This window comes from Microcaecilia unicolor, chromosome 1 (genome assembly GCF_901765095.1).
Source record: "Microcaecilia unicolor chromosome 1, aMicUni1.1, whole genome shotgun sequence".
Lineage (NCBI taxonomy): Eukaryota > Metazoa > Chordata > Amphibia > Gymnophiona > Siphonopidae > Microcaecilia > Microcaecilia unicolor.
The window spans coordinates 103939694-103956389 of NC_044031.1; the positions used below are offsets into that span (position 1 = coordinate 103939694).

At 41.7% G+C, this 16696-nt stretch overlaps 1 protein-coding gene across 1 annotated transcript in view; it reads left to right on the top strand.

The window, feature by feature from the left end:
* Positions 1-16696, top strand: part of MASTL (microtubule associated serine/threonine kinase like) — a 247832-nt gene that overhangs the window by 34466 nt on the left and 196670 nt on the right. Inside the window, 1 exon segment of the mRNA XM_030200885.1 lies at positions 4964-5101. Within this exon segment, the coding sequence (XP_030056745.1) occupies positions 4964-5101 (138 nt within the window).

The window sequence follows — 16696 nt, forward strand, 5'->3', positions numbered from 1 at the left end:
AGTACATCATGAAGGGCAAATCAAATCCAATGCGCTGATAAGGAAGAGAGACTTTGAAAAGAAGATTGCATTGTAGGCAAAAACGTATATTAAAAATAAGGTATATTACAAGCAAGAAGCTGGCAAAAGAATTGGACCTCTAGATGACCGAGGGATAAAAGGGTCACTCAGGAAAGACAAGGCCATAGCAGAGAGATTAAATTAATTCTTTGCTTCGGTCTTCCCTGAGGAAGATTTGAGAGAGATACCAGTGTCAGAAATGGTATTCAGTGCTGATAAGTCAGAGAAACTGAATCAAATCTCTGTAAACGGAAGATGCAATGGGACAATTTGACAAATTGAAGAGTAGCAAATCACCAGGATTAAGGGATGTGAAGTTGTGGTAATATGCAGTATAGGAAGGCGGAGGGTAAGAGTCAATGATTATAGCAATTTGCACGAGCGCAGATTCACCAAGTGAGTGAGGTGACTAGAAGCCGTGCTAAAGCAGATGAGAGACTACCTCATATTAAGTGATACGAGTGACTCCTGATATACTCTCTACTTGCCAGATTTTTTTGAGTTATTTCTGGGATAAGCATCATAAAATGTATTGCACTGTTTTGGGATCTTCCCATGTACTTGTAACCTGGATTGGCCGCTTGATGGACAACACTTATGTACTTATGGTCAAGCCAGCTGCAATTACTCTGGAAGCGATTTGGCCGTCCCTGGCAGCCCTCTACAGTGTATCTTGTAAGATTTTTTTTTCCTGCTTTGGCTCAGAGTTACTAGTAAGATTGAGACTTTTGCAGGAGAGTAGTGCAGCTTTAAATGCAAAGGTGGGGAACCTGGAGCTTCAGTAGGTTAAATCGCTATGTTACAGGACCAGATGATGCTATATTGTAGGACTGAAAATTTTGAGAACTATATTAAAGGTTTGAATTTGAGACTGTTGAATTTTCTGCAAGCGATTGCATTCACTCCTAAAGAAATGTTTTACAAGTTCTTGAAGGAGGTGTTTAAATATGAATTGACGGCTATGCCACTTTTTTCATATTTTTAGAAGAATTTGTAATTATATAATAAAGATGTACAAAAAAATTAATAAAAACAGTTTAACAATGGCGTCAATAAAAAAATAAAAAAATAAACTACATACATGCATTACTACATGGAACATTTTCCCACTTTTGAGTACAATAAGTGTAGATCTCAATCTTAATTTATGATCGAATTTCTAGACAAAAGGAATGTAAGCAGGCCCTAATTTTAGAAACTGAAGTGACAGTAAGGTGTTTGTAGGCTAGAAGAGTTTCATATTTTCTTATTACTCATATATAGCTCCACCGTTCATAAAAACATAGTTTTGAATAGTTTTTCCAGTTGCCAATTATGAGATGGGTGGCTACAGCTAACATTAAACAGTTTCTGATCTGAGGTTGAGAGATCCATATCAGGGTGTGAGGCGCGCAAAATTATGATTTTATATGTGATGGGTAGAGTCACATGAAGTTGAAATATGAGACGCATGCACGACCAAATTAGATTCCAATAGGCTCTAACATCTTTACAATAAAAAATCATATGTGCTAAGGTACCATTGTTATCATGGCATAACCAGCAGACTGAAGAAGCAGCTTTCTTAGTAATCTTCACCAGGCGAGTAGGAGTCTAATAGGCTTGATTCATGATGAAAAAGGAGGATAGCTGCAAACTTTGTAGATCGAATAGTTTTAGTCCAAAAATTAGACCAGTCAAATTCTGATGAGGTGAAGTCAAGCTCTTGCTCCCAAGAGAGTTCTGTTGAAGATAGAGTTAATATTGGAGTCTTGAAGTATATCTACTATAATAAAACTCACCCTCAACATTCTGAAGACAACGTTCTGAAGTCACTCAGTCACTCACTGAAGGGTTCACCCACCTCCAGGATGCCCAGAACCTCAGCCCAATGGAAAAAGATGGCGCTGCTTCCAACAGCACATTTCTCTTCCAGCATTCCCCTACAGCAGCCCTGAAACGGCCAAAAAATACCGACAGACAAAGAACGTGCTCCTCTACCTTCCGCCCATCTAAAACAGCACTGCTGCCTCAGCACAACACAAAAAAAAAAAAAACATGGAAAAAAAAAACCACTCAACAAAGGCTGACCCCCCCTACAACCACATTTACATTTCACCAACAGAAAGACCCCCTCCACAAACCTCCTTGACAGACAAAACCACACACACAATACAACAGAAACACACCCTCAAAGCCACACACCAATCCAACCCACTTTGCCAGCACAGCACATCCCCCAACCCCCAAGCAAAAAACAAACAAAAACAAAAACCACACACATCAACAACCTGCACACACACCGCACCCTCACACACTCACACACATACACATACACACACACACACACACACACACAAAATAACTCTGTGACAAATACACACACACACAAAAAAACACCTGCTAGCGCCTGTTTCATTGGTTTCGGAAACGGGCCTTTTTTACTAGTTGTATAATAAGGAGGCTTTCTTACGACCCATGGTGATAGTTTGACAATGGGAGGTAAATTCAGAGGAAGCTACTGAGAGAGATTTGGAAACTTGCAATGAAGAAATATAGGTAGAAATATCTTTCCATGAGGGTGAATCTATTAAGGAAATGTTATGCAATAAAGACAAAGCACTTGGTGATAAATTACTTTTGAACAAGATTTACGTTATTCCATTACCAGTTAAGAAGCTCAGTAGTTCCTTAGAGAAACCTGATCAGGAAGATCTCGGGCAATGTTTTTGGTGTTTTTGTATTCTTACCCGACAAAGAAGCTCGTTTGCATTTATTCTTTGGGATGAAGTTCTTCTTTTTCCTGATGTATCTAAATGGACTCAAATGAGGTGTAGGAAATTTCTGGCCTTTAGACAAAAGGTTCTAGAGTTAGAAGCTACTTTTCAATTATGGTTTCTATGCAAGTGTGTTATTACCTTGAATAATGTTAAATATGTTTTCTTTGGCTGCCCTTATGCCCAGATGATCAAAAGCCCTGCGCTGTTCCAAACAGCACGGGGCTTTACCGCCCCTATGATCAGAAATAATAGCATGCTCAGGCACAATCCTCTTGCACTTGTTTGACAGGTCCAGGCAGTCCAGAAGCCCAGACCTGTCAAACATGGGCTGGAGGCCTGTGGAACCACCAGACCCCCTGAAACAGCAAGATCCTGGTGGCCTAGTGGCCCCACTCCAAGCCAGTGACATGGGAGCTGGAGGTCTGAGTCCCTTCGACCCCCCCCCCCCCCCACTCCCCGACATGTGTTAACGGGGGGGGGTGGGGGAGCTGGAGATCTGATGGATCTCTAGCCCCCCATGCCCCCCTTGCATCCTTCAAAAACCCCTGATGGCCCAGAAGGCTGCAAACAAAGCCCCCCCCCCCCCCCACGTACCTTAGTATTGGAGGAGAGAGTAGTACACTCCCTCCTTCCAGTGCCGCCTCGAAAATTGTGAACTTGTGTTGAGGGTTCTGGAGGTCCACCAGACCTCCATCCCTCAAGTCGCTGACTTGTGGGGTATCGGGGTTCCTGAGGGGACTCCTGCAGGTGGTTTATATTGGGGGAATGGGGTGCCTACTAGCATGCAAGCCTCCTGGACAGGACTCGCCATTCCTCCCCAATGGTCTGCAAACCCTAACACCAGCTCCTAGCTGGTGTAGGGCTTGCAGGACGCCAAACAGGGTTTACCGCAGACAATGTGCCAATGTTTGGCGTGCTGTCTATCATTGGGGAGGAATATGTTTAGCATGCATTTGCATGCTACTTGCAGTAAGAGCCCTGTTTAGCATGTATTTTCATGCTACTTGTGGTCAGATCCTGCAAGCGTGTTTCACACGCTTGGGGGCTGTGATCATGGGGCGGTACCAAACGCAGGCACTAGTATGGCTCTAATAGCTTCTAGTGCCTGCATTTGCTTCTGGTCATCGACCCATCAGTTAGCTCCTTTCCTCGCAATGAATTGTATATCAGCCTGATTTCCTGGGTGTAAGACATCATTTGGGCTAAGAGGTAAATAGCACTATTCCATACTTTTCCTGTAATATTTGTGATTTATTTGTCTCTCTTCTTAGACTTTCTCACGTAGTTTCCCCTCATTTATGGACTGTTTATTGCAGGAGTGATGTTTTATTGGTTTGTATACTTAAGGATTTTTTCCTTAAACATACTGGTGGTCTGCTTTTCCGATCAAAGTTTCTCTTTGTATTTGTTTGAAATTAAATAATGCACTTTATCTTAAAAATAAAGAACTTATCTTTGTGGTGGTGTGCAGTTCATGTGAAGTGTAGTTACACCCCAGCTGGCTGATTTAACATTGTGCGGTTCCAACAGGCAGATTTAAACATATTATCATTCAGGCACATCATAAGCACTGCCCCATAGTCATGCTTATAATGTGCCTGAATGATATGTAAGATAAGATTTTATACTGCAAGATTAAAAAAATAAAATATATATATATATAATATTTTCAGGGGGTTTTTTGATCCATGATTACTTTTTGCACTGTGTGCAGAAGAATCGCTAAACACAAAAGCATTTTTTTTTTTACCTCAGTTATATGAGCTCCTTTTTCCTCCTTGCAAAGTCACTCTTCACTGGTTGGGTTTTGATTAGCCTCAACAGCGAAGCACATAGACAATACCTGTTAACTTATTTTGAAGCACTTACAAAATGTTGTACTCAAAAATTCCTACTGTATGATGTGTCTTAATTAAAAACAATTAGAAAACAAGGCACATGCTTTTAGACAAATGTTAAATCCTTTGACCATAAAATGTTTGGGATGCATAAAAACATTTTTGTTAATTTACAACTTTTTGTGATACATAAAATGTTTTTGTAAATTTTTACAGTGTTAAATTGTGATAATTTTAAGAACATGAAATTCCGTTTAGCCTGCCTGTTAAATCTGCTGTACTTAATTTTGTTCCCAATGCTTTTAGGTTGTCAAGAAGGCAGATATGATCAATAAAAACATGGTGCAGCAAGTGCAGGCTGAAAGAGATGCACTGGCTCTCAGCAAAAGTCCTTTTGTTGTACACCTGTACTATTCACTTCATTCAACCAGCAATATCTACCTGGTGAGAAATTTTACTGTGATATCATAGATCACTATTGTTTGTTGTAGGAATTACCAAGTACTTTACTAAGTGGCGGTAAGCCCAATGCTGGCTTACCGCTTGCTATAATGGAAGTACCGCCAGGCTACCACATCAGCCCAGTGGTACTTTCCACACCTACCACGCCATCACTTCTAGCACTACAAAAATTTATTTTTGTAGCGCTGGACTGTACCGGTGGTAATCGGGCAGTGCTGCGTGGGAGCCCTTACCGCCACCTCAATGAGTGGTGGAAGTGCTTTACTTGCCTGGCCATTTCCCGCAGGAGACCCCCCCCCCCCCACCCACCTCCCCGCTCCCCCCGTTTTCTATTTCTGTTGATGGCTCTCATTCTCCCTGTCTCCTCAGCTCGAAACCTTGGGGTCATCTTTGACTCTTCTCTCTCCTTCTCTGCTCATATCCAGCAGATTGCCAAGACCTGTCGTTTCTTTCTTTACAACATCCGTAAAATCCGCCCCTTTCTTTCCGAGCACTCTTACCAAAACCCTCATCCACACCCTTGTCACCTCTCGTTTAGACTACTGCAATCTGCTTTTTGCTGGCCTCCCACTTAGTCACCTCTCCCCTCTCCAGTCGGTTCAAAACTCTGCTGCCCGTCTCATCTTCCACCAAGGTCGCTTTACTCATACTACCCCTCTCCTCAAGACCCTTCACTGGCTCCCTATCCGTTTTCGCATCCTGTTCAAACTTCTTCTACTAACCTATAAATGTACTCACTCTGCTGCTCCCCAGTATCTCTCCACACTCGTCCTTCCCTACACCCCTTCCCGTGCACTCCGCTCCATGGATAAATCCTTCTTCCCTTCTCCACTACTGCCAACTCCAGACTTCGCGCCTTCTGTCTCGCTGCACCCTACGCCTGGAATAAACTTCCTGAGCCCCTACGTCTTGCCCCATCCTTGGCCACCTTTAAATCTAGACTGAAAGCCCACCTCTTTAACATTGCTTTTGACTTGTAACCACTCGCCTCCACCTACCCTCCTCTCTTCCTTCCCGTTCACATTAATTGATTTGATTTGCTTACTTTATTTATTTTTTGTCTATTAGATTGTAAGCTCTTTGAGCAGGGACTGTCTTTCTTCTATGTTTGTGCAGCGCTGCGTATGCCTTGTAGCGCTATAGAAATGCTAAATAGTAGTAGTAGTTTTTACCAGCTGTGGTAAAAGGGGGCTTTAGCGCATGTGTAAAACACGAGCCAGCACCAGATCCCTTTTGCCGCAGCTTGGTAAAAGGGGCTCTAAATCAGGTTTGATTTTTAAAATCAAACTAGCAGGGCAAGTTGATACACTATGGTAGTGTTTAACAGCAATGTTGCATATAGTATGAGCTGTGATAGTGTACTACCAAATTATCCATTTGTATTTATATACCACAAAAGAGAAGGAAAAAAGGTAAGTAGAAAACATAAAACAAATGATTTTCTCAGTTTGATGATCAAGGGGAAAGTGGAAGGAAAAAAATAGCTTGTGCAAATTTCTTCTAAGCCACAAATATGATCAACTTGAATTTCTGGCTTAGCTCTTTTTCTTATGGTGTTCTCTAGTGTTTTGTATCCACTAACATTTTTCCTTTCAAAACCTGTCCAGTTTATTATTTACTATAATAGCTATTGCTGGCAAAATGTTCCATAATTTTATTACTCGTTGGACCTGTTTTACTTAGGACTTAATTCTGTATCTTGGGGGGGGAGGGATAAAGAAGAAACTTAAATTGTTCCTTCTGCATTTAGAGAAACTTCTTTTTGGAGGCTGTAAAATATTTTTATGGCCAACCCAAATTAATCGATCCATGCCAAAAATGGCGTTCTTACTAACTTTAGCTAGGAAAGGCTAGATGCCCTTGTAGTTGCTGTGTGGGACCCCTTTTAATCTCTTTCTTTTTCTACAGAGTAAGACACATTCTTCCTATAGAAAAACATCACATTTAACTTTGTTTTCACTTTCCAATGTAAGTCAATCTCCTATTTATGTGGTAGGTCCTTTTTAATAATTTCAGACATTTTGTTTTTATTTAGCAGAGATCATTTTCTGAATGATGGCTGAAATAAAAATATGGAACCTGTTTGTGTAAACTTAAATGATATTTGTTTCTTGTGTAATATATACAAAAAATTCTCTTTAAATGCAACATTCCTTTCTTTTTTTTTTGGTTTTTGAAAATTCAAATATTTGTGTGAATTTTCTTCATTTTTTAGAAAAATTCATTGTGCAATGATAAAGGAATGTTATTCTTTGGCACTCATGCCTTTTCCATCTCAAGTATGTTTGAGCACAGTCCTATATTAAATAAAATATAGGGCTCCTTTTACTAAGCCACAGTATTGATTCCCATGCGGCAAATGTGATGAAGCCCATAGGAACCGAATGGGCTTCTTTGCATTTGCTGCACTGGGAATCACTACCGTGGCTTTGTAAAAGGAGCCAATAGGGTATTCCTCACTCCCACCCCCCCCCCCAAACTGTTCATAGCTTTAGTGTAAATTTTAGTGAAGTTTTTGTTGGTATTTTTACTTCCTCTACTTGTTCTTTGCCCATTTTTTTGTGGTATATACTTTGGTGTTGGTGGGAGTCATATGGTCCACACTTGTCACAATTAAGCTTTTTTTTTTTTTTTTTTTGTCCTTTTCATTGTTTCAAACCAACCTCATCCATTCCACCTTTATGTTTATTCCTGAGTATTTAGAATATAAATACAGTATTGTACTCTGTAGCTCAGCAAACTCACAATCACATCCACTTCCATACAGTGCTCTACCATGTTGAAAGTGGCTATGATGTTGTATTAATCAGATTTCTATTACATAACTTCCCATTATTCCAGAACCTGTGGGATAGTTGTGTCCATCAACCAGCAGGTAGAGATAGACATTTCTTGGCAGCAGTCCAGCTCTTCAGTATTTTCTATCTCTAGCACGTGGATGGACACACTTTTCAGCCTCTGGTTTGAGTGATTTGCTCCGGGTCCAGTTGGTCAGCTGGTCCCCAGTTGAGCTTTGCGGGTGGCTTAAGTCTGCAGATCCTGTCTGTGGTGCCCCTGAGTTTACTTCTTCCCTCCCTTCATCTCTCCAACTAAAAGGAAAAACAAATACATACGGAAATAACCAACAGAAAGGGAAGAAAGGAAACAACAAAACCAGATACCAAGAAAACAGGCAACTAATAAAAATTAACGGCCCAAACCGAACTTTACCATCTAATCCAGCTGGGGTACATAAACGCCAGATCGGTAGTAAATAAAACAGAGATTATAACAGACTGGATCACCACAGACAATCTTGACCTCCTATTCATCACTGAAACCTGGATCCACGACCTTAAAGACCCCATAATCTTAGATTTATGCCCACCAGGATACAAAATTACCCACTGGACAAGAAACGGAAAAAGAGGAGGAGGAATAGCCATAATATACAAATCCGAGTTCATCATCACAACCACAGCTGAATCCACTGTGAACTAAGGGTATGTTTGATAATGGAGTATTTTGAATGTGGTACGGGGGCTAATGAAGCTTTTTGTTTTTGACAGACCCAGTGCTATGGCTCCCCCTTGACAAAGCTCAGATTGTGAAACGGGCACCTGTCAGGGCTCATGAGTACACCGGTTTGAACAGATAAGTGTTACGTAGCCACTAATTAATGCTTATGCAATGTTATGAGTAAATGAGAGAGTTATTTCAGCATAGGTAGGTTGGGGGAAGAGTCTATGATTAGAAATACACACGGGCAGAGGTTCACCGTGAGAGTGAAGTGAAACCAGCTGTAGTGATCATATGAGACTCTACCTTATACAATTTGGTAATATTATAGAGTTACTCCGATAGGATTCTCTACTACATTTTTTTGTTTTGTAAACTAGATGTAAAGCATTGATAAATAAGGCTAATAGAGAATATGAAGAAAAACTTGCCACGGAGCAAACAGTCATAGTAACACCTTTTTCAGATATATCAGAAGCAGAAAGCTTCTGAGGGAATCTGTGGGACCGTTAGATCATGAAGGAAGAAAAGGCCACAGCGGAGAGACTGAGTGAATTCTTGGCTTCAGTCTTTACGGAAGAAGATGTAAGGGATCTAGCTGTACCAGAAATGGTTTCCAAAGGTGACGATGTGGAGAAACTGAAAGTAATCTTGGTGAACCTGGAAGACATACTGAGCCGTATTGACAAGTTAGAGTGATAAGTCATCTGGACTGGATGGCATACACCCCAGGATGGTAAAAACTCAAACATGAAATTACTGATCTGCTGTTAGTGATCTATATTCTGTTAAATTTGTCTGTAGTACCTGAAGACTGAAGGGTGGCCAATGTAATGCTTATTATTATTATTATTAATTGGTTCCAGTGGTGATCCAGTAAGCCTGACTTCAGTGCCAGGTAAAATAATGGAAATTATTATAAAGTATAAAATTACAGATCACGTAGGCAAACAACATGGTTTAATGGGACAGAGTCAGCATGGGTTCAGCCAAGGGAAGTCTTGCATCACCAGTTTGCATCACTTCTTTGAAGGCGTGAATAAACATGTGGACTCCTGAGAAAATTGAAAAATCATGGGATAGAAGTCAGTGTCCTTCTGTGGATTAGGAGTGGTTATTGGACAGAAAACAGAGGGTAGGGTTAAATGGCCATTTTTCTCAATGCAGGCTCAGGGATCTGTACTGTGACCAGTGCTGTTTAACATTTATACACGAATGACGAGGAAGACCTTGGAAAACTGGGCATCCAAATGTCAAATGAAATTTAATGTGGACGAATGCAAAGTGATGCACATTGTGAAGAATAATCCGAATCTTAGTTACTTAATGCTAGGGTCCATGTTAGGAATCAGCACTCAAGAAAAAAATGTAGGTGTGATTGTAGACAATAATCTGAAATCTTCTGCCTAGTGTGCTGCTGCGGCAGCCAAAAAAGCAAACAGTATGCTAGGAATTATTAGGAAAGGGATGCAAAATAAGACCAAGAGTATTATGTCTCCATGTTGCTACCTCATCTTGAGTACTTTGTTCAGTTCTGGTCACTGTATCTCAAAAATGATATAGTGGAATTAGAAAAGGTTCAAAGAAGATTGACCAAAGGAATGGAACTCTTCCCATATGAGGAAAGGCTGAAGAGGTTAGAGCTCTTCAGCTTGGAAAAGAGATGGCTGAGGGGGCGGGGGTGATATGATTGAGGCCTATGAAATCCTGAGAGGTGTAAAACGGGTCAAAGTGACTTTTTAAATTTTTTTTTTCTCTCCCGTTTTTTAAAAAAAAGTATAAAGACCAGGGGACACAATGAAATTACATGGAAATGCTTTTAAAACAAATTGGAGGAAATATTTTTTCACTCAAAGAATAATTAAGCTCTGGAACTTGCTGTTGGGGGATGTGGTAACAGCAGTTAGTGTATCTAAGTTTAAAAAAGGTTTGTAAATTAAGACATTTTTAAGAAGTGCTCAGTTCACACCTCAGTCATGATAAAAATGACTGGCTGAGTAGAGAACCATCATCGCACTCCAGTGTTCTCAAAACTGCAGTGTGTCCAAGTGTGCGATATATTATAACGCGAGTCAACATAAATTAAAAGACCAGTGTTAGAATATAATTTCAAGGCAGAAGACATTGTCAACCATTAGATAATGTTCAAGTGGTCATAAAACCCTGACAGGATTTTCTTTTCTTTTTTTTTTTTTTTTTTTTTTGTTAAATCTAATGATACAGTTCATCAGCAGTGTCCCAATCATTGTCTTGTTAGCATAATCTAACGGCAAAACTGCCTTAGTTCACTTTGCACATTTAGCACTGTGCTAGTTCTTGTCTGAGTGATCTTAGAACATTATTGAAGAACACAGGTCTGTGTGAGATGAGGACAACACTCAGTCCAGATTGTTCATCCCCATAACATAGTGAATTGTAAAAAAAAGATATAAACTCATAGTTCAACGCTCCTAATGTTGAATACTCTCAATGCGGGAACATACTCGGACATAACTTCCTGTGTCAAACATTAATACACTGGAGTCTGCTTTCAACAGAATTTGGAATTTATTTGGCTGCAGCCAGGTACATCTAACTTTATATTTCTAAACTTAACACACACAAATATTCCATTACTTGACAACATAACTGTTAACATTTCTTATGCATGGGTACACAGCTTCTTGTTGTGCCGTTGAAGCACCCTGTTTCCTCGCTGTGCTGCCTCTCGTAGCACCCGTTGTCTCTCTGGTGTATCCCGTTGAAGGATTCACCTACAATCTTTCCCAGTCTGACGATCTGGGCCTTCCGGCTGTCAAAGCCAGGAGACAAGCTGTGAATCAGCTACCATGCAGGCATATGATTCTTTGCTTACATTTCGCTGTTACTGTATAACTGCTGTAACCTGACACCACTGCCCACGGTTGCGACTCCTCGCTTGCCGCGGGCTCCCCTAATCCTGACTGCGGCCCTTGCAGAAAGTTATTGCCTCAATGTAATCCTGAAAGTCTGAATTAAAAATGTCTAGGCCTATATCTGATAAATGCACCCCGTCTGCCCGGTACATGCCCTCACAAGATTCCATTATTAGATCATGCTTGATAACATGTCCTTTTATGTTGTGCATAAATTTTTCCATCCATCTATTGACCTTTCTGGTCTTATCTTTAGCCCGGTGTGATCTCTCACCCCTCCACACCTGCCGTGGGACGATATTGGACCACGCTAAGCGGAACCTTGGTAGTAGGCAGGCCAATTTAAGAAGATCTTTTTGTTTGTGTGTTGGGAGTGATATGCTGTTGACCCGTGCCAGATCTTTGCCTCTCAAATGCACTATTATCGTATCAGGAGGTGGTAGGGTCTGCAGGTTCCATAATAAGGTTGGCATTAGCTATGGCCATGTCATCCCTCTAATACTTATCCAAGTGATTGATTCCTTTTTTGCATGCATACTGAAGTTCTCCCTGGTTGGTCTGAGAGCTGCCCTCCTCTGTGCCCAGTGAACGTACGAGTGTCCGCATATCCAAATTCGCTTCTGTTCGTCCTGGTGGTGTAAGTCATGTGAAGTGGGATGTTATCAAGCTATAAAGGAATAGTGCAACCAGGAACATCGGGTCAACTCAATGATTAATTAGCAACTGTTGTGTTGTCGAGTTGCTCGATTAGTGGGTCTAACGTTTATATACATTCGATTTCCATTGCCCTAGCTCCTAGATTCTTTCTGTGGCCAATCCTTGAGCTGCTGCTGTGGTGGCCGCCCCGATTCTAAATGAGTGCGTGCTGTACGTACTTGCCTGCATGCCTGCTCGCTGGACACAAATGTGTAGCACCCTAGAAAATTGAAATTGGGTTAACGGGGTATTGTTTGCCTGAATTAGTAATCAACCGGGTGCCTGTGGCCTTTCCCTCAAATATGCTTTAAGATTGCTTACGGGGCATGTGAGGTCCTCCACATTCTGACTTAGCAGGATGTGGGTTCCTTTGGCCAATTGATCTGTTTTGGATTTCCAAATGAATAAGTCAATGGATGTGCCTTTTAAGGTCACATCACGGAGTAGCACACCCATGTCTAGGCAGGCTGTTTTTGATTTTGCGATCAATTTGCTAATTCGCAGGGCCCCATGGAATGCCAAGGAGAAAGCACATTTGAATAGGCGGGTCTCGTAAGTGCTGGTACATACCTCTCCAATTGTACCAAATAGGTGAGTCAGTTCATCTAGTGTAATGGGGTGTTTGCTATCTGGCTGTGTCACCATTGCCCTGTTCCATCCCTTCATCATTCTAGCGATGGAAAATTTTCTCGTTGGGTTATTTATTCCTACCGCTTTCGTGAAGAAACTGATGCTGGCTATCGTGGTTTATACGTGCTCTAACTCCTGCTCTACGGGACGTAAGAATAAAGTGGACTAGGGCATGTACACTGAATATGTCCGTATGACCCTGCTCTTCCATGTGATGAATGATAGGAAAGCTGCTGTGTATCTTCTCCGTGTTGCATCTGACAAGGATTGTAGCACCAGGTCCCAAAACTCTATGGGCCAAATTGCCAAACGCTGTCTGGAACTGGAGTATGCGTCTCATCCACCATTGGGGCACGGGCCTTGAATTCTGTGAACTTAAAACGAGAGAGAGCGTCTGCTATATAATCCTCTTTTCCCGGAATGTGTTTAGCTCTAATAGTAACGTTGAGGACAAGACACTGTAAAACTAGTTCTCTAAGTAGGTTAATTGTTGGGAGTTTGTTGGCTGACAATTTATTAAGGGCTTCCACTACAGCCGTGTTGTCGGAGCGAAAGATGATCGCCCTGTTCGCTAAGCAATGGCCCCAGACATGGAAAGCTGCCATTATAGGGAACAGCTCCAAAAATGTAGTATCTCTCGTGGTTCCTGCTTCTCTCCAAGTCTGAGGCCATTGAGCCGCACGCAATATATCCCGAATCCCTGTCCCATGGCTGCATCCGTATATAATTGCAGAGCATTAGCCTCTATTGGGGTGTCCTGCCAAAATATTCGATTAAAGTCTCTGAGGAACTGTGCCCATACTGCAAGATCTTCTTTTGTGTCTTTTGTAACTCTGATGTGATAGTGTGGTTTCAATACCCCTTTGGTTGCTAAAGCTAACTTCCTAGCAAAGATATGCCCCATAGGCATGATTCTGGTGGCAAAGCAGAGGAGACCCAGTAGTTCTTGAAAATGTTTGTTTTTAAAATCGCCTTCTTGCTCTGTACCATCTCACTGATAGCTCTGGTGAGCCTGCGTATTTTGTCCTCCAGCAGCTTGGAGTATTGCTTTATAACATCCAGCACTAAACCTAGAAAAGTAATAACGCTGCAAGGCCCAACTGTTTTCTCCACTGCTAATGGAATGCCAAAGTCCCCTGCCACCCAATTGAAGGTCTTTAACATGACTGCGCACTCGTGAGCATTCCGCCCTATAAACAAAAAGTCATCGAGGTAGTGAACCAGCGCTCCTGCCGGTGCTACTTGTTTGACTACCCAGTGAACAAAGGAACGGGCCATTCCACCCCTGCTGCCATGCAGCCAGCGTGTGGCTGAGCATGCCTCTTTGCCCACTCGCTTCTGCACCGTTCCCTGGGGAACCCAGCCAGCCAAAATCCTGTCCAAGGCACGGCCGACATGCAGCTGCACTGCATCCGACTCAGTGCCACTTAAAAACCGCACTCCCCGTGCTGCACCGCGCTACACTGGACCTCACGGCACCCCCCCTTGACACACGTGTCCCGGGTTCCCGTCTTCCTTTTCCCCAGGGTTTAAAAAAAAATAATTGGTTTCTACTAATTGGTTTTCTGCCAGGTACTTGTCATCTGGATTGGCCACTGTTGGAAGCAGTATACTGGACTATATAGACCATTGGTCTGACCCATTATGGCTATTATGTTCTTAAAGAGCTGTTAGTGGAGGAAAAGCTCTTTCCTAAGGAGGTGGATGATACAAAAGTACTGAGGTTGCTTCCTTAAGAGGAGCTCGATACTCTTATTTCTTACGCACTGGCCACTTTCCACTGAGGAGCCATTACATGACACATGCAGCAAAGAGAGGGAGCAAAGTACAAACAAAAGTCCAAAGAGCAAAACAAAAATGTACCAGGAGCCTTCAAAAAAGGGGAATAACACCTTTAATCGCGTTTTGAGGAACAAATCTTTGAATGGACCCGACATGGTCCGTGTTTCGGCGCTGAGCGCCTGCGTCAGGGGTCTGCATTAAACATAAAAAAATTTCATCTGTTTTTCTCTGTTTCTAAATATCTTTCATATTGCAAGAAGGTTATATTAAAATATCAAATTAAATTGGTATAGAGGTAAAAATCTTTTGAGGCAGTACTTATTATTTCATTATTATAGATCTAATTATGTAATAACTTGTAGAAAAGGCCCGTTTCAGACACAAATGAAACGGGCGCTAGCAAGGTTGTCCTTGGTGTGTATGTTTGAGAGAGAGAGAGAGAGAGAGTGTGTGTTAGAGAGAGTGAATTTGCGAGTGTGTGTGCGTGACAGTGAGTGTGTGCCTGGGGCCCCTCCCTTCCACCCAGTTCCAGTGTCCCCCCTTCCTCTGTGTTCCAGGGTCATCGTCCCTCCCTCCCTTCCTCTGAGTTCCAGGGTCGTCCCCCCCCCCCCCCCCTGTTTTTTATTTTTTAATTTTTTTAGTTTTTGTACAGGTGGTGCATTCCTCCCCTCTCGTGCCCTCCTCCGAATTCCAGACCCCACCTCCCTGCCTTCCTCCCTCCGATTTGCAGATCCCCCTTCCTCCGATTTACAGACCCCCTCGGAGTTCTTGACCCCTGGACCCCCCTGCCGCGACCCTCTCGAGCCCCCCTTTCCGCCGCCGGTTAACTAAGCTGGAGAAGCTTTCGTTAAATCTGTTCCCCACGCGGACCCTGAAGCTGCTAAAGGCTGTCAAATAGCACAGTGAAACGCTGGCCACCGTCAGTCGGGGGAAACTGGAATGAGGCAACCGTGGATTTCAACTGATAATCCAACACAAGCTAAGTTCTTTTTTTGCTTGATTAACACTCATGATGTGGTGTATGCAGACTGAGTTAGCTGAAGCAGTGCAGCAACCTTTGGAGAGGCAGGATCAAAGAGAAAGATGCCCAGAAAAGCAGTTCTGTTTTGCATGCACTTGTGACACAAGGGAGGTTTTTTGCCTATGATAAAGATCAGATCCCTTTAAGACTAAGAAATTGGTCAACGGGATTGGCTAGTGGCCGGTGGGATCGTAATAGACCCAGGCACTATGAGGCTATTTCCCCCTTGATTGTGACAACTGATAAAAGAGGGAGCACGATTTTGGACCAATACACAGATTGCTTTTTGCAGCGCAGTGGAAGTTTTATGGTATAGTGTTTTACACAGCTACTCCCACTACCACTCAAAGGTCTAGAGTATTTTAATATATATGCATTTAAACATCGATTGTATGATTTTATGTACACAGATCACTATCTTTATTTTATTTTTATTTATTTAAAATTTTTTTAGGGACTTTTTTTTTTTTTGTGTATGGTGTACAGCGCTGCAGAAATGATAAATAGTAGTAGTAAGGGTCGATATGAGAAAAATACTTAAAAAAATGTATCCTGTTTTTTTATATAACAAAGAACCTTGGCTTTATATGTTATGCATATGTAGTGTTTATGCTTCAATATTTATGGTTCCTATTGTTTTATTGTCGAATATATGTGTATTTGCATGTATATGTGTATATATACATATGTATACTATTCTAAAACATTTTTTATGTTTAATGCAGACACCTGATGCGGGCGTTCTGCGCCGAAACACGGACCGTGTCGGGTCCATTCAAAGATTTGTTCCTCAAAACGCATGATTAAAGGTTTTATTCCCCTATTTTGAAGGTTCCTGGTACTTTTTTGTTTTGCTCTTTGGCCATTACATTACACTACATTTGTACTTGTATATCACTGAAGCAACAAGTTCAAAGTGGTTTACAATAACAAAAAGCCAAGACTTTACTTGGGAGTTAATCATTAAATTGGAAATAAATAAATAGCTATATGTATTTTTAAACTTGTTTCTATATACCACCTAAACCTAAGAGGCTTACTGTTTCATTACAGTTA